This window comes from Myotis yumanensis, unplaced genomic scaffold (genome assembly GCF_028538775.1).
Source record: "Myotis yumanensis isolate MYYU_CA2020_CCGP unplaced genomic scaffold, mMyoYum1.0.hap1 SCAF_20, whole genome shotgun sequence".
In the NCBI taxonomy this organism is placed as follows: Eukaryota; Metazoa; Chordata; class Mammalia; order Chiroptera; family Vespertilionidae; genus Myotis; species Myotis yumanensis.
In genome coordinates, this window is record NW_027223771.1 from 1,093,083 (window position 1) to 1,116,754 (window position 23,672).

The 23,672-nt window shown below is 47.9% G+C and overlaps 2 protein-coding genes across 3 annotated transcripts; one reads left to right on the forward strand and one right to left on the reverse strand.

The window, feature by feature from the left end:
• Nucleotides 1-5,442: 5,442 nt before the first annotated feature.
• On the reverse strand, nucleotides 5,443-23,054 carry ZSCAN2 (zinc finger and SCAN domain containing 2). Of its 2 annotated transcripts, none has more exons than XM_070400356.1 (3): nucleotides 22,951-23,054; nucleotides 19,466-19,979; nucleotides 5,443-8,214 (listed from the first exon to the last, which is right to left on the reverse strand). In XM_070400356.1, exons 2-3 carry the CDS (start codon nucleotides 19,866-19,868, stop codon nucleotides 6,773-6,775), a joined length of 1,845 nt encoding a protein of 614 aa, XP_070256457.1. In that variant the 5' UTR covers nucleotides 19,869-19,979; nucleotides 22,951-23,054; the 3' UTR covers nucleotides 5,443-6,772. The 2 variants fall into 2 exon arrangements, with proteins under 2 accessions (XP_070256457.1, XP_070256458.1); XM_070400357.1 differs by lacking the exon at nucleotides 5,443-8,214 and adding an exon at nucleotides 17,775-18,223.
• LOC138998372 (TSC22 domain family protein 1-like) lies at nucleotides 20,369-21,016 on the forward strand. Its single transcript, XM_070400465.1, has one exon. The coding sequence runs from the start codon at nucleotides 20,549-20,551 to the stop codon at nucleotides 20,732-20,734; it is 186 nt and encodes a 61-aa protein (XP_070256566.1). The 5' UTR covers nucleotides 20,369-20,548; the 3' UTR covers nucleotides 20,735-21,016.
• Nucleotides 23,055-23,672: the final 618 nt, after the last annotated feature.

A 23,672-nucleotide genomic window follows, 5' to 3' on the forward strand; every position in this document is an offset into this window, starting at 1 on the left:
GAGAGGGCCACTGTGAAAATTCTGGCCAGCACATTCGGCACACGCACCCTGGCTTTCAAACCACTCCCTGGGCCGGCCTAGAAGTGCCTCAGGGCTGCCTCGGGGACTGCTAGGTGGGCAGAGCCCCAGCCCGGGTCTGGTCACCTCTGCTGCCACATGTTTTCTGTTACTGTAAGATTGCACTTCAAAAGAGGTTCCACTGTTAAAAAAGAAAATTGAAAACTAATCCAAGTTCATTGCCCATTCCCGTAACTCAGGGAGCTTCTGAGCACATGGAACTCTGACTGGCAGTGAAATCAAGCCTGAAAAGGGTTAGCCCCGAACACAACTCCTATCACCTTCACCATTGCACCACACCCAGAACTTCAAGGAAGAAGACAGGCATGCATGTCCTTGAGCTGCGTCCCAAAGCCTGGGACTAACGGACCCCCAATAGTCTACATACGCGGGATGCTTTTCCAGTAGCAGCCTTCCTGGTTCCTCAGAGGACAGTTTGTCTCAGAAAGCTAGACAGAAAATTCTTTGGTGAAAGCAGGCCCCACGTCGGTCAGAGTTACCAATATTATCACAGAGAGTAGGATGTCCATGTCCACTGCCATACAGAGTGACTGACCTTTTCCCCGCAGCCTTCCGGAATGGGAAGAGCAAGTACTGTCATCGATTTTGCAGATGAGCCCAGCTGGTGTGGCTCATGGTTGAGCATAGACCTATGAATCAGGAAGTCACGGTTCAATTCCCAGTCAGGGCACATGCCCGGGCTTCCCTTTTTTCACCCTCTTTACTTGATAAAATAGCCAAAGGCCATAGAGGAATGTGCCCTTTACCGGAATCGAACCTCAGACCCTTCAGTCCACAGGCCAACGCTCTATCCTCTGAGCCAAACCGGCTAGGGCTCATTGATATATTTAGAAAAGTAATGCACAGAGGGGTCTATAAGCCGTGCATAAGGAGAGAGGATTTTGAGATGAAGGAAATAGGCATATTCTCTAGGAACTCAATTACAGCCACAGGTAATGAGTGGAGGTTAATGTTTCCTAGGTCTACTAGATCATTCTTTTTTATTGATTGATTGATTTCAGAGAGGAAGGGAGAGGCAGAGAGAGATAGAAACATCAATGATGAGAGAGAATCATGGATCGGCTGCCTCCTGCATGCCCCACACTGGGGATCAAGCCCACAACCCGAGTATGTGCCTTTGACTGGAATCGAACCTGGGACCTTTCAGTCTGCGGGCCGATGCTCTATCCACTGAGCCAAACCGGCTAGGGCTGGATCATTCATTTAACTCCAACCTAACCAGTGACACTAACCTAGCTGCAAAAGGGGCGTGTTCAGCAGGGAAACCTGGAAGGTTAAGGAGGGAACCTTGGGCACTGAGCAGACAGCACTGGGAGCAGGGAAGAGAAGTAGGACTTTGAAGTGATGGGGTTCATGGCTGGTGTCTACCTGTCCCTCACTTGACCCCTTTCTTTCATCACATGTTGGATCAACCACTATCTGATCACAAAGCCACCATTTCAGTCACCGGAGACCAGGAGCAAGGGGACCTCGGCAGGTGGCTTAGTATTGGAGATCCCTCCACTGTCGATAATCATTAGGGTTCCAGAATCTATCTGGTCTTGGAAATTGTTAACAGAGGCTTAGCACCCGAGTTCTAGTCACCTGAGTGCACTGCATCAGAAAGGCTGGGACCAGAACTCAGCTGTGGTGCATTTGCCAAGATGTGCCACCGCCTGAGGCCTCCTGGCAAGGCATCCCTCCCTCAGACACCAACAGAGTAAACAAACAGCAGAGATGCTGTGGCTGCCAGGCCTGTGAGCCAGGAGGGGCTCAGGCAAATGTTTCCTTGGAGCCAGACCCTTCTTCGTGTAGCAGTTCTCCAGCTGCCTTGGGCCTGTGAACAGATGGAAAATTCTCAGTTGGTACTAGGGAAGAGGGAGGAGGAGAGAGGGAGCCAGGGGCAGGTGGGCTCTGGAGCCACAGTCCCTGCTGATGTCAGAGGCATGAGCTCATTGGTACCAGTGACTGGGTGGAAAGCCAAAGGGAATGAACCACCAGCCCTGCTCTCCACCAGGTTCTGAAATCTTGTCTCAAAGTCTGACCATCCATACAATGCTACTTCTACTTCCTTTATAGCAGCGGTTCTCAACCTGTGGGTCGCGACCCCTTTGGCGGTCGAACGACCCTTTCACAGAGGTCGCCTAAGACCATCCTGCATATCAGATATTTACATGACGATTCATAACAGTAGCAACATTACAGTTATGCAGTAGCAACGAAAATAATTTTATGGTTGGGTCACAACATGAGTAACTGTATTTAAAGGGCCAGAAGGTTGAGAACCACTGCTCTATAGCCTTTGGCTATTTTATCAAGTAAAGAGGGTGAAAAAAGGAAAGACTAATATTCTGTCCAAAAATTTGAAATAGTTCCCAGGCAGCAAGATTTGAATTTGAAGAACTCCAGGGCCAGGCAACCCGCTTGGGTCTCCTCCCTGCGGCAGGAAGCTTTTCTGTAATAAACCTTTACCTTTACTTTCGCTCAAAAAAACAAAAAGAAAAACTCCAGAGGCTTCTGGGACACGGTGGGTGCAGCAAACCCAGTATACTGGGCCCAGCTAAACACCTTGGTTATGAGACAGGAACCCCATCCGTGGATAAAGGGATGGAAAGAGCAGCCACTAGTCACATGCAAGGAAGGACCAATTACAGTTCTGGATCATTTTGATACTAGCCAGGGAAAAGGCTCAAACCATGTAACCAATACATTGTTTTTGACGTTTTGTTTTCTCAATCTGTTCCATAGATATTGCTCCTGGCTTTGATAATGCAATGGAGTTAACCATTAACCATCTTCAGGACTAGAGTGGTTGGGTAGCAGGTGCTAGGTAAGTCACTTATTAACCTTTCCTGAGTCCAGTCCCACTTCCTCAGCTGGGGAGTGGGGATAGAGACCTGTCATAGGGTTGTTGTCATTGCCCTAGCTCAGTGGTTCTCAACCTCCCTAAGGGTTCTCAACCCTTTAATACAGTTCCTCATGTTGTGGTGACCCCCAACCATAAAATTATTTTCATTGCTACTTCATAACTGTAATTTTGCTACTGTTTTGAATCGGAATGTAAATATCTGATATGCAGGATGTATTTTCATGGTTACAAATTGAACATAATTAAAGCATAGTGATTAATCACAAAAACAATATGTAATTATGTATGTTTTCCGATGGTTTTAGGCGACCCCTGTGAAAGGGTTGTTCGACCCCCAAAGGGGTCGAGACCCACAGGTTGAGAACCGCTGCCCTAGCTGGTTTGGTGGATAGAGTGTCGGCCTGCAGACTGAATGGTCCTGGGTTCGATTCCAGTCAAGGGCACATGCCCGGGTTGTGGGTTCCATCCCCAGTAGGGGTCTACAGGAGGCAGTCAATCAATGATTTTCTCTCTCATCATTGATGTTTCTATCTCTCTCCCTCTCCCTTCATGCTCTGAAATCAATTATATATATATATATATTTTTTTTTTAATTTTTATTTTTTTTAAACTGAGACATGCATGTCAAGATCTTAGCACAGAGCCTGTGCAGAGTAACCACTCCATAAATTGTGTAACTATATAACCTATTATGGCTTATGTAAACTATAAATACAACCCAAAAGGAAGTAAAATTCCATGGGGGGAAAAAAGGGAAGTCTCATTATGACTTGCCTGGAATGGTAAAATCTCTGATGAGAACGTGTGGTTAGTGGCCCAGGTGTGTCTAAAACCAGGTCTGTCCAGCTCCCTCGATTCTATCCACCACGCCACTGGTTTTTCAATGGCTTTTAAGGCTCAGTGACATTTCAAAAATATAAAGTTTTCATTAGGATACAAGCTGGTTGGTTTTTATAAATGTCTTCAGATTTGTCTCACCAATAGCAATAGATCGCAACTTTTGTGAGCACTGAAGTTAAAACTTACATGTATTGTCTTACCAAAGTGTAGAAAATCTAATCATTTTTCAGGCCAGAATTTTGAACTCCACCTGCCTCTTGCATTTTATATATACAGGGTGTCCCCCCCAAAATATATACATATTTTGAATGATTATAAAGTCAGTGTCCGTTAAACCTGAAAAGGAGTGAAAATTGAGTTATCAGCTGTTAAAGTGTGTATAGTTTTTTGGGACACCCCATATATCTCCATGAAGAGAACTCAGTTGGCAAAAATTTACTGAGTTCTTATCGTATTCCAGGCCCTGAGCTGGGTGCTGGAGACCTCAGTATGGGTGTGAACATAAAAAATAGAAGAGGTTGCCGAAACTGGTTTGGCTCAGTGGATAGAGCGTCGGCCTGAGGACTGAAAGGTCCCAGGTTCGATTCCGGTCAAGGGCATGTACCTGGGTTGCGGGCACATCCCCAGTAGATGTGCAGGAGGCAGCTGATCAATGTTTCTCTCTCATCGATGTTTCTAACTCTCTATCCCTCTCCCTTCCTCTCTGTAAAAAATCAATAAAATATATTTTTTAAAAAAATAGAAGAGGGAGGCGGCAGAATTATGTAAGAGAGAGATGTAGCCGGGTAGCTCAGTTTGTTAGAGCATCATCCTGATACGCCAAGGTTGTGGGTTTGATCCCTGGTCAGGCACATACAAAAATCAACCAATAAATGCATGACTAGGCGGAACAAATCAATGTTTTTCCGTCTCTCTCTAAAATCAATTTTAAAAATTTGGGGGAAAAGAGAGATGTAATAGGTCACAGGCACTGAAGTTGGAGAGGGTAGGGGTATGGTAGGCAGGGTCAGGCCTGCCAGAAAGTGCAGGGAAGGCCTCACGGAGGAGGTGGAGGGGATCTTTCTTCTAGTAAAACTTGATGAAGCCAGGTCATGGGACTTCCTGTTCGCAACCTTCCCCAGTACCTAGCAGGGATGGAGTTAATGATGCGGATTTTAACACTAATGTGGTTGGTTTAACAAGTCAGGGATTCTGGATAGAGATGATTCAGGAGGCCATCTGGCTCCTTAGCCAAAGCTACAGCTCCAAGTCTTGGTTGACAGATAGGGTACAGAGTGGCAAAGGACTCTGGGAAGGTGTGTGCACTGGTCAAGCACACAGATCTAAGTTCACCTAAAGGTGTGCTCTTTGAAGCAACTGATTTTTAAAAAATATATATTTTCTTGATTTTTTAGAGAGAGGAAGGGAGAGGGATAGAGAGTTAGAAACACTGATTGGGGATGTGCCCGAAACCAAGGTTCATGCCCTTGACCGGAATCGAACCCGGGACCCTTCAGTCCGCAGGCCAACGCTCTATCTACTGAGCCAAACCGGTTAGGGCAAAGCAACTGATTTGTACTTCCTGAAGGTCTTGGACCATTTTCAGCTTGGGGCAGGAGGCGGGATGGTGGGCAGTGAGGTGTGGGTTTCCTAATGACAGTCAAGTTCAGGTTTTTGACACACATTACAAGTCAGAGTCAGGAAGAGAATGGGACTCTGCTTTATTAGGCAACATTGAGCATCCATCCTATGAGGACCAAGGCCCATTCCGAGAGCAGGCCCCATGCACAGGAGGTGGATTCACATTTCCCAGAAACGCCCTCTCTACTCTCCTTTTCTCGTAACAAACCCCTTCACCTGCTATCACCCATCTTTACTGTTTCAAGGCTCAGGGACCCAAGAACAAAGCCCTGGTGGCACCCTAAAAGCAAAGGCACCTCTGTAGGACAACTCCTGACTCAAGCCCAGATCTCTCCAGGGGACAGATGACGTGTCCTCAAAACCAACACTTCCTTCAAAATAACATTCTTAGTGTACAAAAGCTGCTGGGCAGAATTCTAGCTCTGCGGGTAGAAAATAAAAAAAACGTAAGAATGAGGAACTGACAGGCGCACAGAGTAATGATTGCGGAGCTTTGTGTCTGTGGGGTAGACACAGGCCCACCCTGCAGCGTGCAGGGCTGCCTCCCTGAACCTGGTGAGAGAGAAACTGCCACCCACCAGGGTGGACAGCTGGGAGTCTCCGCCTTCACACTCCAAAAACGAAGCCCCACAAAAACTAGAGCGCTCCCCCTGGCAGCTGACTCACCACCAGACAATAGCGGAGACAGAGCAAAGATGTAAATCTCATTTTATACCTCCCTAGCAGGCCCCGTTCCACTCTTACAATCGAAAGGCTACTGGGACGCTGGTTCCAGGACATACACGGTGTCTCAGTGCTCCTGACACTTTCAAGAGAGGACTTTTCCTTCATGTGATGACTCAGGATTACAGAAACTGCTCCACCTTGACCTGAAATCAAAGCCCAGGACAGAGCCAGGAGGAAATGGTGGTGTCGTGGGCAAGGGGCCTGGAATGCTAGCAGCTGGGGCTGAGGGCGCCTCAGCCTAACAAAGGGGCAGTACAATAACCAGGCTGCACCAATAGATTTCCAGTATTTCTCTGAGGACTCCGCGGGATGTGGGCCATGCTGTCTTCCGTTCCACGTGGAGGAACACTCCCCCGTCTACCAAAGAGGAAACTGGGGCACAGAGGGATCAGGAGAGAGAAAGTCAATCAAGCCATGAAACGAAACAGAAAAAGACCCAACTTCCCGACCTTCCAGTCCTACACTGTTTTTGAGGTTTGGCTCCGACCACTAAGATGATGGGATCCTAGGAATGAGGATGAGTGGTGGTGAGATTCTGGCACAAATCCCCAAAGACCATTCAGGAAGAACGGCTCTTCTATTGAGACAGCCTTGCTTGGGCGCAGTGGGACAATTCCCTCTCCTGGGCTGGCCCCTTTTCCACTTTTCCTTTTCGCCATGTTAATAAAGTTTCTCTTTCGTGTGAGTTCTCTGATGTGTAATGAAATTGGAGCTATTGCTGAAGCCTTTGCCACACTCAGGGCATTTGTAGGGCTTCTCCCCTGTGTGGATTCGTTGGTGTATAATGAGAACTGAATTCCAGCTAAAGCCCTTCCCACATTCAGGGCACCTGTAGGGCTTGTCCCCCAAGTGGGCTCTCTGGTGCATGACCAGGATGGAGCCCCGGCTGAAGCTCTTGCCACACATGAGACATTCGTAGGGCTTCTCGCCCGTGTGGGTCCGCTGGTGCACCACCAGCTGGGAGCGCTGGCTGAAGCACTTCCCACACTCGCCGCATTTGTAGGGTTTCTCGCCCGTGTGGATCCTCTGGTGCTTGATGAGGTTGGAGCTCCAGCTGAAGCTCTCCCCGCAGGTCAGGCACTCGTAGGGCTTCTCGCCCGTGTGCATCCCCTGGTGCGCGATCAGGCTCGAGCTCTGGCTGAAGCTCTTCCCACACTCCCCGCATTTGTAGGGCTTCTCCACCAGGTGGGTTCTGCGGTGCGTGGCCAGGTTGGAGCTGCGGCTGAAGCTTTTCCCACACTCGCCACACTGATAGGGCTTCTCTCCTGTGTGAGTTCTCCGGTGGGTGATGAGGGCTGAGCTCTGACTGAACCTCTGCCCACAGTCAGGGCATTTGTATGGTTTCTCCCCGGTGTGGATCCTCTGGTGTCTGATCAGGTTGGAGTTGTAACTAAAGCTCTCGCCACATTCTTTACATTCGTAGGGCTTTTCTCCAGTGTGGATTCCCTGATGCGTATTAAGGCTGGACCGGTTGCCGAAGCTCTTGCCACACTCAGGGCACGAGTATGGTTTCTCTCCCGTGTGGGTTCGCTGGTGAGCGATGAGGTTGGGGCTCCTGCTGAAACTCTTGCCACACTCGGCACACTGGAAGGGTTTCTCGCCCGTGTGGATCCTCTGGTGGGTTATGAGGTTTGCGCTCCGGCTAAAGCTTTTCCCACAATCCCTGCATTTATAAGGTTTCTCCCCGGTGTGAGTCGTTTGGTGTCTACTAAAGTTGGAACCATCACTAAAGCTTTTTCCACATTCGTCGCATTTGTAGTATTTCTCTCCCGTGTGGGTCCGCTCGTGCGTGATGAGGTGGGATTTCCGACTGAAGGTTTTCCCGCACTGGGGACATTCGTAGGGCTTCTCACCCAGGTAGGTGCCCTGAAGGCCAATGAGCTGTCCAGCTTCCCTGCTCTGGGATGGCACTTCCCTGTGGTCTTCACTTGAGGCCTTTCCCCGGGGACCCCTGGAGCCACAGTCTCTCTCAAGGTCACTTTCCCAATCAGACTGCTGAACACCTTCCCCTTCAGGTGTTTCTGAGAAGAGCCCATGTGATTCCATGTCCTCAAATATGTCTTGATTAGAGTTCTCCCCGTTTTCACTCGGGATCTCAAAATCTGAAATGATGAAGAAAAAACATACAATTTATACTCAATTCCCTGTGATGAGAAAAGGAGACCAAGGGGGAAATTTTTAAAATTTCAACTTCTAATGAAAATAAAGAGGCTAAAGAATCCCGAAGACTTTTAAAAACCAGGTTTATTTTCTTCTAACTGGTTATCTAGTTACCAGGCCTCAAACTTCCTGGTAATCACCCAGAATTTCTAAGTCTTAAAGCTGTGGGTTCTGTCTCTACTCGTTTCGCCGCTGGGAAATGAGGGCAAGTAGAAATTTGAAGATCCTAATCGAGGGAAAGTAATGGGGTACATGACCCCCGATGCACACCATGATGCCTGGTGCTTAGTAGGTGCTCAATTAAATTTGATGAATTTTTTTTATTGGCATCACAGAAATTTCCCTAAAGCTGACTCACCTTTCAAAAGGAGCTTACATAATAATCTCATGCATTAAAATATGTCTCATGTTTATAATCTTAGTTGGCATGTAGGACACAGACAAGACGACAGGACCCCTGCAACCAGGGGTCTGGTAATCCTCCAGATGGCTGTAAACTAGTAAGGGGGCAGTTTACAAAGCCCTTAACTTTATCTGCAGAGTGCGCCTATACATGTATTTCCCATCTGCAATACAAGATACCTACCTTCCAGAACCTTGTCAAACCCTCTACTACCCAGTACTTACCAAGCATTTGGGCGAAAGAAATCACCAGGGAGGATTTCTGGAAGAATATGCAAGCCCTTCCTGAGACTAGAGACTCTCATGAATCTATCCCAGGATTAAGCCCGAGCAGCAGAAAGCTGTGAGCCTCAGCCACACTGTTCCGACTCCCCCGGGAACCCGCGCAGTGAACTGTGTGTTGGTGTAATGGCTCTGGCTGATTTGTGACAAACATGATATGAAGTGTCATTAGTACTTAAGGGCTGTCAGAAACATTAACGCTGCCAGGAAGTGGCCGATGACATTGTTTGTAACACACGATGTCCTCTTGATGAGCCCAAGGAGGAAATCTGCCTTGGACCAAACTACCGAAACGCTGCTCTCCTGAGCAACCAACTTGTGTCGGCCTCACTCCCCAGGTTGTGGCTTTGTCTTTGCGTTGCCCGCTTGGAAACTTGGAGCCAAAAACTCAGAGCAGGAACACTGGATGGCTTTACAGCGTGCAGTGTGTGTTCTTTCATTTTTCCCTCCCATTATGTTCTTTTTTACTATAATTTCCCTGTGCACGATTTCTATAAGGTGTCTTCAGTTCTTTTTTTTTTTTTTAATTCTGTAGCACATTTAGAAATAAATCAATGGTTTATTGATAAAGACCATTGCCTGAGTATTTCTAAGACCTAACATCAGACCCCACTTAGAAAAGCAAATCTAGCCCAGCCGGTGTGGATCAGTGGTTGAGCGTCGACCTATGAACCAGGAGGTCACTGTTTGATTCCCGGTCAGGGCACATGTCCGGGTTGCAGGCTCGATCCCTAGTACTGGGTGTGCAGGAAGCAGCTGATCAATGATTCTCACTCATCATTGATGTTTCTCTCTCTCTCTCTCCCCCTCTCCCTTCTTCTCTGAAATCAATAAAAAATATATTTTAAAAAAAGAAAAGAAAATTTATCCATAGCAGGGAAGACGATTAGCAAAATAATCACAAAGTCCTAGTGACATTTCCATTATTAAAGCTAATAAACTACATGTACAGTAATGCTCAATTCAGTGATTAGTTGCTATGACTTAATGTAAATTTCCATTTATGCACATGATTAAATTTGACATGTATCCTTTAGGTAGAACCTGGGTTCCACTCATGCCTTTAGTCAATATAAAATTATATTTAAACCTGCAAATAGGCATATAATTACAATTCGTGCTCACACTGACATACACTGCTGGTAATCTGTGAGTACGTATGATTGCCCTCTGTCCCACGTCCCCTCGATCTCCAGAGTACAGGTGTAGGCATGATGGGCACAATACTGGTTCCCACCTGGCCAGGGCCAGTAGGTCTCTGGTTCCTCAACTTCCTGCAACAGTGTTTTGCAAGTTTCAACCCAGAGATTTGCTATAAAACAGGGCCTCCAGGTTGAGGCCCCAGTTTATCTTCTACAAGCTCACACAACCAAAAACATTTTTTTATGACTTTACTAACTGTTCTCTTCTGAGTAGGAACATTCGCTATTAAAGGCTTCGCTGCCTTAACATCTGAAGCCCTGGTATGTTCTAGGACAGTGATGGCGAACCTTTTGAGCTCGGCGTGTCAGCATCTTGAAAACCCTAACTTAACTCTGGTGCCGTGTCACATATAGAAATTTTTTGATATTTGCAACCATAGTAAAACCAAGACTTATATTTTTGATATTTATTTTATATATTTAAATGCCATTTAACAAAGAAAAATCAACCAAAAAAAAATGAGTTCGCGTGTCACCTCTGATACGCGTGTCATAGGTTCGCCATCACTGTCCTAGGATGATCTCAGAAGGAACAGGGAAAACAAACACTCAAGCTTCATTTCAGTGAGATTAGGAAGAGGATTAATTTGCAGACACTAATATATGTAATATGTCAGGAAGGGCGTGCATATTTTCCAAAATAGCGGAGACTGTGCAGAAGCCAGTGAGGGAGGGAGAGGGAGGACAAGCATGGAGAGCAGTGTGAGGAGAGGGCCAGCACCCAGGTGAAAGAGATCCCCAACAGCTCGGGCAGAAAAGCTCTTTCTGAAGGTAAGGACTTGCCTTCTAGGCAACCCTGCCTCTGGGGCTGGGATAGGCAAGGCTGGCCTCTTGGGTTCAGACAAGAAAAGGAAGTGAGGCTGCAACCAGGATCACACAGAATGGCCACCTGAGGACAGCGCCTCTGACTCTCGGGCAGTAGTCATGGGAGTTGTTATTATGGAAAAAAGTAGCAATTTTTCATCCAGAAAAAAAGTTAAAGCCCTAGCCAGTTTGGCTCAGGGGCTAGAACAGGGGTGGGCAAACTTTTTGACTCGAGGGCCACAATGGGTTCTTAAACTGGACCGGAGGGCTGGAACAAAAGCATGGATGGAGTGTTTGTGTGAACTAATATAAATTCAAAGTAAACATCATTACATAAAAGGGTACGGTCTTTTTTTTTTTTAGTTTTATTCATTTCAAACGGGCCGGATCCAGCCTGTGGGCCGTAGTTTGCCCACGGCTGGGTTAGAATGTCAGCCTGCGGACTGAAGAGTCACGGGTTTGATTCTGGTCAAGGGCACATAGCTGGGTTGTGGCTCAATCCCCAGTAGGGGATGTGCAGAAGACAGACAATCAGTGATTCTCTCTCATCATTGATGTTTCTATCTCTCTCTCTCCCTCTCTTTCCTCTCTGAGATCAATAAAAATATATACTAAAAAAAAAAAAAAAAAAAAGTTAAAGGAAGCAACCACCTCTGTGCAGAAAGATCTTAAAGGAGAATTTGAGGAAAAGACAGCGAAACAATGAAACGTGAGTTGGAAAGGAGGGGAAAATCCCGAGAAATGAACACAAATAGGAAGAAACACAAAGGAATACAGGCACCAGGGAAAGCACAGACATGGAGGAGGAATGAAATGAGAAGAGCAGTGAAATAAAATGGAAACAAAGGAAGAGGTAAGAAGGATCAAAGAGAATGATAGAGACAGAAGTTAGACAAAGGAGAATCAATAAATATAACTGGAATTCTCAAAAAACTAAACCACAGGAACAGAACAAACAGCTTAACCTATGAAGATATAAGAACTCTTGAAAGGCATTGTGTGTGCCAAGGAAAACTAACCCAGGGTGGTTCATAATGAGACAAAGGGTAACAAGGAAAAAGATCAAACCACTCATGGGGGAGGAAAACCAACGGGTCTCAGATTTCTCTGCAGTAACACTCAATGCCGGCAGAGAGTGCAGCAGCAGCTGCCAGTTATGTAAGAAAAGAAATGCATGCCAAGGATGTTATGTTCAACAGGGCTGTCCTTCAAGTATAAAGCTGACAGGCAAACGGCTTTGAATATACACAATTTCATGGACTACTGGTCCCATGAGCCCTTCCAGAGGAAACTATTAGGAGATGAATTTCACTCAACCAAGAGATAAAGGGAACTCTAGCACAAAGATTGGGGATGAACATCTGATACATATAACTTTAGAACAGAAGTCTACAAGAGCCATGGCAATTAGGGTGTTAAAACAGAATATAATTGTTATGCAGAGATGTAGAAATGATACTCTAATCAAAATTGGGGTTGAGGGGAAAGAAGATGGAATACAAGATATGTTCGTTGATTGCCTTATCCTATATAAACCTATATAATAAAAGCCTAATATGCTAAGTGTCCGGTTGACTGGTCAGCTGTTCAACCAAAGTGTAATATGCTAATGATATGCTAAGGCTGCTCAACTGCTTGCTATGACGTGCACTGACCACCAGGGGGAAGACACTCCAACCGGTAGGTTAGCTTGCTGCTGGGGTCCAGCCGAACAGGACTGAGGGAGATGGGCCCAACACGCCCTGGAGCCCTCCCCAGCTGGCCAACCTCCCGGGTCTCTCCCCAGCCCTGATCTTGCACCGGTGAGGTCAACTGGCCTGGCCTGTGCCCTCTCGCAATTCAGGACACCTCCGGGGATGTCGGAGAGCCAGTTTCGGCCCAATTCCGCAGGCCAAGCTGAGGGACCCCACTGGTGCACAAATTCGTGTACCAGGCCTCTGGTCCATAATAAATACTTGGAAGCTCAAAGGGTAGCATTTATTTATTTATTTAATTTTTAAAAGTGATTTCAAAGAGGAAGGGAGAGGAAGAGGGAGAGGGAGAGAGAGAGAAACATCAATGATGAGAGAGAGTCATGGATCAGCTGCCTCCTGCACTCCCCCTACTGGGAATCAAGCCTGCAACCCCGGCATGTGCCCTTGACTAGAATTGCACCTCGGATCCTTCAGTACGCAGGCTAACACTCTATCCACTGAGCCATACCAGCTAGGGCTGAATGGTTCTTGAATTGCCATAGGACCTCTTCCTTTATGGGTCAGTCTAAACCGGTCATTCTTGCATTTTCCAATCTTCGACCCACACTCTCGACTCCCATGCACATTACACTCCTGTGGCTGTTCACAGGGCTATGTGTGGCCCCCTGCCTGGCCAGAGGCCTCCTCTTTCCCTCCCATGCTAGAAAGCATATCAGAATGAGTGTGAGGAAAACTGATGTCAATATGGGGATAAACCTGAATTTACTGTCATCCTATATAATAAAAGCTTAATATGCAAATCAACCGAACGACGGGTCGCTATGATGTGCACTGACCACCAGGGGGCAGACGCTCAACGCAGGAGCTGCCCCTGACCCACAGGCCCCAGGCCAGCCAAGGTGGGTGCCCCCCTGATCACCTGCCTGTCGCCCGCAGAGGGAGGTGACTGGTGGCATGTGGGGGTGTCAGGCCAGCCAAGGTGGGTGCCAGTGGGAGCCCCCCCGATCACCCCACAGATTGGTCCTGATCACCAGCCAGGCCTAGGGACCTTATCTGTGCATGAACTTCACACACCGGGCCTCTAATTTATTTATAACAATGGAATTGGTCACTAACTGTGGTGCTTTAGTGTGGGTCAGGCTCAAAACACTCAAAACCTGATGGTGACGGTGGTCAGAGGCATTGGTCTAAAATACAGAAGTGTGCCCAGCCGATGTGGCTCAGTGGTTGAGCATTAACCCATCAACCAGGAGGTCATGGTTCGATTTCTGGTCAGGGCACATGCCCGGGCTGCAGACTCGATCCCCAATGTGGGGCGTGCAGGAGGCAGACAATCAATGATTCTCTTTCATCATTGGTGTTTCTATCTCTCTCTCCCTCTCCCTTCCTCTCTGAAATCAATAAAACTATATAAAATAAAATAAAATAAAATAATAAAATAAAATAAACAAAATAAAATAAAATAAATAATAAAATTAAATAAAATAAAAGAAATTAAATAAAATAAATAAAATATAAAATAATAAAATAAAATAAATAAAATAAACAAAATAAAATAAATAATAAAATTAAATAAAAGAAATTAAATAAAATAAATAAAATATAAAATAATAAAATAAAATAAAATAAAATAAACAAAATAAAATAAAATAATAAAATAAGTTAAATAAATAAATAAATAAATTGAAATGAAAAATAAAATAAAATACAGAAGAGGTTCAGTACAGCTTGTGTCCACCTCAGCTTCTCCCACTCTGACTTGGGCTCTCCCCATAGGAGCGCTGCCCTGAAAAGCCTGGTGCGAACCTGACCAAAGCCTGGCAGGAACCTGATCGCACCTGAGTGACTGGGAACATTGTTCCACCTGAACTCTGGCTGCTTGAAAGACTAACCACTGATAAAAACAGCAATGAGCTCTCTTATCAGGGTAAGTGAATGACTGCCAAACATTTTACATTATAACACTGCATCTAAGAGTTCTGTATGGTATACATTTCAGATACTTCAGTGAATTCCAAGTGATTTTGTTTTGAAGCTGAGAATCATAGCTTTAAAAACACATACACCTTCCCAACCCTCCAACCCTCTCCACTCCCCTTCTTGTTAAGTAAAATGAGTATTTTTTGTTCATTTGTCGTCCTGGAGGGAGCACTTTGCTGGGGCTGCAGGCTCAAAGCAGTGCCCACAGGAAGCCGGGCGATGCGGGGGATGGCTGGAGAGGTCAGCCGGCACTCTTTGGCTCACTTGTTGGAAAAGAGTAGGTGTGAAGTTGACAATCTCCATTTCTCTATAGATAGAAGAAGAAAAGAAAGACAGGTTCCTTGCCTTCTGGGATTTTATAGGTTCCTAGAAAAAAATGAGACACGTATTCACAGAAACAGAAAATAAGATGGAATGTGATAAAACGCCAAAAGAGAAGAAGAATCAAAATGCACTGGAGAGAAAACTTCAGTTTTCTCTGATCTGAGCAGGGTTGATCCGAGAGGCCCCCGGGTGGGTGGAGCCGGGAACAGGGAAGAGAGACCAGAAGTAAGGCCAGCTTTGATGGAGCCGGTCTCCACGGGTGCACACTCCAACGACAACCGGGATGTTCACTCGCAGGGACAGGACCAAAGCATTCCAAGTCAGAATTCAGGAGCACAGGTGAACGCTAGAAAGCACAGGCCTGTTCGAGAAACATCAAGACCAGGTCTGGATGGGGCAGGAGCTGCGGCAAGGGGACCTGGGAAAACTGGCTGCAGGGCCAGGTCTCAGAGGTCCCGGGCTCCAAGCAGAACAAGGTCACACTTGATTTGGAGACACTGGGAAACTCATGAAGACTTTTAAGCAGGAGCCCAAGCCGGTGTTGCTCAGTGGATAGAGCATCGGCCTGCGGACTGAAGGGTCCTGGGTTCGATTCCGCTCCAGGGCACATGCCCAGGTTGCAGGCTCAATCCCCAGTAAGGGGAGTGGAGGAGGCAGCTGAACAATGATTCTTTCACATCATTAATGTTTCTATCTCTCTTCCTCTATATTAAAAAAAAAAAAGACTTTTAAGCAGAAGAATGACCGATCACTCAGGTAGGAGTGGAGCGGCTGTAATGAAGGGGAGAGAAGCAGGTTCCCTCTGGAGGCTCCTGCAAGAGTTCGGAGAAATACTAAGAGCCTGACTCAGGGCTCAGGACTAACAGGTGGGAAACACTCACTGAGAGAGAGGAGCTTTCAGTACAGGTCCAATCTCAACTGCGATAGTGGGATACATGCCTGCGAGTCCACATTAAACCACCATCCTGGGTAAGTGCGTCCAAAGGTCCCGGGCCGGGCAGAGTGGAGGTCTCACGTTGAGTAAATGTTCCAGAAGGGATGCAGATGATTGCAGAGGTTCCTCTGCGTAATCATGAGGAAGGCCAGGAGCATTTGTTAAACAAAGACCAACAAAGATGATCTCAAAGGCAGAAGGCAGAGGACTGACAAACACATCTGGGAGTCCCAGGAGAGATGATGGCAGGAAGCAGGAAGCCAGGTGGGGAGGGCTGGTGCAGTGGGTGCCTATCATCGCCTGAGGCACCTGCTGAGACCTAACCTCCTGCTCTGTGACTTCCCCAACCAAACCACAACCCTGAGGCCTCTCCTCAGCCCCCAGCCCCTCTGGCCTCCCTGCAGTATCTGCCTAACATCCTAAAGTTCATTCCAAACTGTCCCATCCGTCAGGAGGCAGGTAAACCAAGGATGAGCTGGCCAACATGGCTCACTGGCTGAGCACTGACCTAGGAACCAGGATGTCACGGTTCGATTCCCGGTCAAGGGCACATGCCCGGGTTGCAGGCTCGATCCCCAGTGTGGGGCGTGCAGGAGGCAGCCGATCCATGATTCTCTCTCATCATTGATGTTTCTCTCTCTTGCTGCCTTTCCCTTCCTCTCTCAAATCAGTAAAAATATATTAAATAAATAGGATGAGAGGTCTTTGTCTTTTTCTTTTTTAATAGGAGGAGTAAAATTAAAAGCTACTTTTTTAATATTTTATTGATTTTTTACAGAGAGGAAGGGAGAGACAGAGAGTTAGAAACATCGATGAGAGAGAAACATCGATCAGCTGCCTCCTGCACACCCCCTACTGGGGATGTGCCCGCAACCAAGGTACATGCCCTTGACCAGAATCAAACCTGGCACCCTTCAGTCTGCAGGCCGATGCTCCATCCACTGAGCCAAACCGGTCAGGGCAAAAGCTACTTTTCAAGACCAAAGAAAATCAGGTACTTTGCTTTAGATGCAACCTAGGATCTACCCAACACCTGTGGAAGCGAACAGACTGGAGTTTCCATCCTGGCTCCTGCACTTACCCGCTGTGTGACCTCGAGTAAGGGCTGACCTTGCTGGACTCCCATGACCTCGCCTGTAGCATGTTAGTGAGAGGGACATGTAAGATGCCCGCCGCAGGACCAGGCTCACCGTGGACCCTCAACGGCAGTCCCTTTCTCCAAAAGATGGCTTTCCTCCTATCTCCCCAGTCCCTGAAGGTTGTCACCACCTCTGTCCTTTCTCCTCTTCCCAGTCCTGAGTCCTCCAGACCACACACCCCTGGTTGGTCACCTTTGGCTCAGTGCCGCCTGCATCCCCTCTGCCAGCACCCCACAGGGAACTATCACTTTGCATCACAGACGAGATGCTCAGACCCATGAGTTCCCACCTCGGCCTCGCACTAGCTGCACGGCATCACGGGATTCAGTGAACTTCTCTCACTGAACTCACAGGTCGTGCAGTGGTAATGACCTCGCTTGCCCCCAAGGTGGTCAAGTTCCCGTTGAGTTTTGCATAGTAGATGCCACGCACACTGTCTGGCCCACAAAGAGGGATGGATCAATGCCAGCTATGGTTACCGGGTTCTTTCTCACACGTGTGTCTCCCCACCCTCCCTACTGTCCCCATCTGGGCCTGACCCCTGTACACCTGATGTCTCAGTGGCTTCCTGGCTGCTCTCCTGCCTCCAGCCTCTCCCTGCGCTAATCAAACCCACATCCTGTTGCCAAACTCGGCTTCCTCCCCTGCCCCTGGGGCCCCACTTCAAGAACCTGCGGAGGCCAAGCCTCCGCCCACCCTTCCCCCACACCCTACTTCCTACCACTTCCAAAACACACCCTTTCCACTCTCATCAGCCCGCCTTTCTCACTGTCACCTGAACTATGCCACGCCGGTCCACCCTTCCGAGCCTCTGCTTCGCACAGCTCCTCTCGGATGCCACCCTCCACCTGCCCTGTGCCTCTCCAAATTCGACCCCAGCCTGCAACTCCTGCTCAGGTGCCACCTCCTCCAGAAAGCCTCGCTGGCCTCGCCCCTCCTCCTGCAGTTCTCATCACACACGGGAGCTGTCTCCCGTGGGCCCTGAAGCAGTGCTGGGGGCACCCACGGATGGGAAGTAAATGTCTGGAGATCAAGGGAGTCCAGTTGACAAGTGAGGAGCAGGGCGGCGGCGGCAGAGTCAGGAGACAAATACATTAACGGTTGCAATGAACTCACGTTTGTAATTCCTCTTATGAGAGCCCAGCGTGACTCTGTGCCACAGAAAAGCCCCTGGTTTGCTCGCCATTCATCTTGGATTCATAAAAAATAATCACTTTTTAAAACTAGGATTTGTTTTTCTAGCTGCTGGAACGTCACACATTCGGATGTTCATTGCACAACCAAGTGAAGGTTCCAAGGAGTGATTTATAGGCTCACCAGCCCCTCCCCCAAGCGTCCTTCAGCTTCCCAACCACTCAGAATCAACACAGAAGTAAAAACCAGGCTTGCTACGCACATACAGTTCCAAGAATACTCAGTTCCGCACTGAAATTCTGGAACTTTCACTGCACCCAAGGACTTTAAAAAAGTGACAATGTCTGGGTGCTGTAGGCTAAAAAAAAAAAAAAAAAAAATGACAATGTGCCCTGGCTGGTTTGGCTCAGTAGACCAGAGCGTCGGCCTGCGGACTGAAGGGTCACAGGTTCGATTCCAGTCAAGGACACATGCCCAGGTTGTGGGCTTGACCCCCAGTGGAGGACATGCAGGAGGCAGCCGATCAATGATTCTCTCTCATCATTGATGTTTCTATCTTTCTCCCTCTCCCTGACTATGTGAAATCAATAAAGATATATTTTAAAAAATTAAAAAGTAACAATGTGCCCTGGCTGGTTTGGCTCAGTGGATAGAGCGTCGGCCAGCAGACTGAAGGGTCCCAGGTTCGATTCCAGTCAAGGGCACGTATGTACCTTGGTAGCAGACTGTCTGGCCCACAAAAAGGGATGGGTCAATGCCAGGTTCCCCAGCCCTGGGCAGGATGCTTGCAGGAGGCAACCATTCGATGTGTCTCTCTCACATCAATGTTTCTCTCTGTCTCTCCCTCTCCCTTCCACTCTCTCTAAAAATCAATAGAGCCCTAACCGCTTTGGCTCAGTGGATAGAGCATCGGCCTGTGAACTCAAGGGTCCCAGGTTCGATTCTGGTCAAGGGCATGTACCTTGGTTTCTGGCACATCCCCAGTAGGGAGTGTGCAGGAGGTGGCTGATCGATGTTTCTCTCTCATTGGTGTTTCTAACTCTCTATCTCTCTCTCCTCCTCTCTGTAAAAAATTAATAAAATATATTTTAAAAAATAAAAATAAAAATCAATAGAAAAAATATCCTCGGATGAGATTAACAAAAACCAAAATAAATAAAATAAAGTGACAACGTTTTGATTTTCCACAGACAGCACAGAGACATGGGGCTGTCCCCAACTTTGTCCTGGATCCCACCTTGACCTCCTCGACCTCAGAGGGGGCCCCCACCTTCTCCCTATGAGTTTCAGCATCTCACCACTGTCCCGAAGGGTCTGGGTCAAGTCTTCCATCAGGGCCACTGTTTCCTCGCTGCTTTCGGGCCTATGTTCTTGCAGCCAGGCCTGGATCTCCCTGGGCATCACGGTCAGCATCTGCTCCTTGGTGTGCACCTCTGGCCTCAGCCAGCGCCGACAGAGCTCTCGGAGGCGGCCCAGCGCACCCTGCGGCCCTCCAGCCACCTCCTCTCCGGGGCTGCCCTTGCCAGCGTTCTGGGGAAAGGGCTCGGACTCGGGGCCATCCTCCTGCAGCACAGCTTCCTGTACCCAAGAGTCGTCCTCCACGATCATGGTGGTGACCTCTGCCTCCTGTTCTTCTTCCTCTTGAGGTACCTGGGCCAAGGGGCTCAGGGGAGTGGCTACTCTGGGCACCTCTGCAGCCATCACCCACGTTCCCGGGACAATCGCGCAGGCTTCTAGCCTTAAACTTCAGTCTTATCCAGCCAAGCTCTCTGAGAAGACACGTTCCTCCTCGAATTTCAACAAGTAGCCCGGCTGAGAAATGAGAAAGAGAACCAGGATCAGTCAGTAAACGGTCCCAAAATGATCTAACTCACAGCAGCCCAGGTCAGGCCACCAAGCAATTCTTACGTCCGCAAATCAACAAGTTTCCTGTCCCTCTTAAAGGCAAAATGGCTTATTCCTGAAAACCTCTCTCTTTCTCTATGGCGAGAGAAGTTAAGAAGAAGCATAAACACAAAATATGCAGCATTTTTCTTTCCAAAAGACCGAAGCATGAGTGTCAGAAGTCCAAAGCCCTGGCAAGAATCCAGGCCTGAGTTATCCTGCCCTAAGTCAGTTCAGACTGGCTGCAGAGTAAGTGACCTTGACCTCGCACACTCAAATCAACCTCACTGACCACCACGAAGCAGAGATAATAATATCATCCTTATTTTACGGGGACATCTTAAGGATTAGCAATGGCTCAGATGTCAAGAGACTGAGCCTCGGGGACAGGCAGCTCCAGGGACGGGGTCTGACTTCCATAAACCTCCTCTGGTGCAAGTGTGGTAGCTATTGACAACAAAATCGAGCAAGCTCTGGATCTGGTGAAAAGCCATTTGATGTATGCGGTTAGAGAGGAAGTGGAGGTCCTCAAAGAGCAAATCAAAGAACTAATAGAGAAAAATTCCCAGCTGGAGCAGGAAAACAATTTGCTGAAGACACTGGCCAGTCCTGAGCAGTTTCAGGCCCAGCTGCAGACTGGCTCCCCCCGCCCTGCCACCACACAGCCGCAGGGGACCACATAGCCCCCAGCCCAGCCAGCCTCCCAGGGCTCAGGACCAACTGCATAGCCTCCTATGCCCCCTGCAGAACTGGCTGCTGCTGTCTGAACTCAACAGACCCGAGATGATGTACTAGGGGAATCCACCTCCACAACCACCCATTTCATTGCTCGCTGCAAGAGACGTGAGACTGATAATATGCCATCATCTCTTTTTCCCAGTATTAAACACCCATGTGCTTTTGGCTTGAAGAAAAAAAAAAAAAGAGAGAGAGACTGAGCCTCACTAGAAGGAAGACAATATCTCAACTGCATTATTACCATATTTAAAAGTATGAAGTTTTTGCCCTAACCGGTTTGGCTCAGTGGATAGAGCGTCGGCCTGCGGACTCAAGGGTCCCAGGTTCGATTCCGGTCAAGGGCATGTACCTTGGTTGCGGGCATATCCCCAGTAGGGGGTGTGCAGGAGGCAGCTGATCGATGTTTCTCTCTCATCGATGTTTCTAACTCTCTATCCCTCTCCCTTCCTCTCTGTAAAAAAACAATAAAATAAAATAAAAAAGTATGAAGTTTTGCCCTAGCCAGTTTGGCTCAGCGGATAGAGCATTGGCCTACGGACCGAAGGGTCCCGGGTTTGATTCCAGTCAAGGGCATGTACCTCGGTTGCAGGCTCCTCCCTGGCCCGGGCCCTGGTCTCGGCGTGTGCAGGAGGCAACCAATCGATGTTTCTCTCTGTCTTTCCTTCTCTCTTCCACTCTCTCTAAAAAAATCAATGGAAATATATCCTCGGGAGGATTTAAAAAAGTTTTTTTTTCACGAAGTTCTAAATGTTCAGACTCTTCAATCTAGTCTTGGCCCCTCAGGAATTTTTCTTTTAGAATAACTCTTTGTAAAGAGAATTTTATTTGCAAGGACATCCAATCACAGCATTCTAATTGCAAAAAAATAAAAATTAAAAAATGGACACATTAAAAATCCAGCAGTCAGGGTATGGTTAATAAATTATGGCACATCCATACAGTAAAATGTATTAAAAACGATGCTGATGTTATAATGGCTACCTTTGGGAGGTACTGACTGAGAAGGAGCTCAAAGGAGCCTCTTTTGGGGTGCAGGGAATGTTCTGTTATCTTGATTTGATGATGGCTGCACAAAAGCATAAATATGAAATTTGTGCACCCTGCTGTATGTATTTTAAAGTATTTTTTAAAGTATGCTGACAAAGATTATTAATCATTAAAGATTTAAGATATCCGCAATATGAAAATTAGGGATAAAGACAAAACCAGCAAGGCTTTTTTTTTTTTTTTTAAATTTTTGTGAGGTTTCTTTTTTTTTTTTAGCAAGGCATTAAAACTACAGTTATAGTATGACCCCAATTCCCTTTAAAAATGAACACACACAAGACTAAAAAAAAAAGCTGGACGGAAATTCTACAAGATGTTGAGAGCAGTGAAACTACAAAATATTTAAAGACCATAAAAGCAATGAAAATTTATTTTTAAAAACCAATATATTGCCGAAACCGGTTTGGCTCAGTGGGTAGAGCGTCGGCCTGCGGACTGAAAGGTCCCAGGTTCCATTCCGGTCAAGGGCATGTACCTGGGTTGCGGGCACATCCCCAGTAGGAGATGTGCAGGAGGCAGCTGATTGATGTTTCTCTCTCATCGATGTTTCTAACTCTCTCTCTCCCTTCCTCTCTGTAAAAAAATCAATAAAAAAATATTTAAAAAAAGAACAATATATCATACTCAGATAACACCACCTCCCCCAAAAGGAAAAGCTTTTTTTTTAAAAAATAGGAATGCTAGTGGGAAAACCGAAGTTCCCAATGTGTATATACAAGGACTAGAAGAAACGGGGTAACAGGACTCTTACTCAGAAACCCGGGGAAACTGCTCCTAATAAGCCAAGTCGGCTTGGGACCCGGGCCAAGCCACGCCCCCTCTGGGCTCAGTTTCCCCACGTGCAAACCGAGGCGCTGCGCGGGACGGCGGCCAGTGCGCATCCAGTCCAAACCCTGCGTCCCGGATGGATATGCGGGGAGCTCGCTGCAGGGAGAAGAGTCCGCGTGGTTCGCCGGGCGGACCAACGCGTAAACCGAGACCCCCGTGTCCGCGGAGAGCGCCCCCCACGCCCCTCCCCCAGCAGGCTGCCAGCCCTGGCTCCAGGCCCGTTATTCCCACGCCTCGCGCTACCCTCCTGGGCCGCGAGGCTCCAGGCCTGTCTCTCCGGGCTCACCTCCCCGGGGACCAGATCCTGCTCCGGCGGCGGCTTTGTGCGCACAAGCGCCCGGGGCACGGCCCGGCCCCGGGAGTCGCGACGGCTCCGGCCCGAGGGGCACCGAGAACAATGGACGGTAGAGGCCCGCCCCCAACCGCTCTCATTGGCTACCTAGAACGGCCCCTGAAACTCTGCTTTCCTATTGGTAGATACGGTGTCCAGCCGGCGGCGGGAAGGAGGCTAGGCCGAAGGCATTGTGGGAGATGTAGTCCACCCACCCAGACCACCCAGGCTGCAGGCCTGGGAGAGGCGTTTGGGGTTGAGAGTCTGGGCGGCGCTCGAGGGCCAGAGGCAGAAAATCCGCGGGCTGGCCCTCAGGACTGCAATGTTGGCCAGAGCTGTCACCTGGAACAGGTCATTACACCTCTTTGAAGCTTCCCTATATTTGTCTATAAAAAGTGAAAGTTAGATGAAGGGATTTGAAAGTCCTTTCCAGCTGTGGTTAAGCCCCTGGACGGTCAAAAGCAGCCCTGGAGGAGGAATGCATGTCGCCAGAGCCCAGCACCCCTCCCTCAACTTGAAGGTGCACCTGGCTGGTGCATACACCTTTTTTTTAACATATATTTTTATTGATTTCAGAGAGGGAGAGAAAGATAGAAACATCAATGATGAGAATTACTGATCGGCTACCTCCTGCATGCCCCCCACTGGGGATTGAGCCTGCAACCCTGGGCATGTGC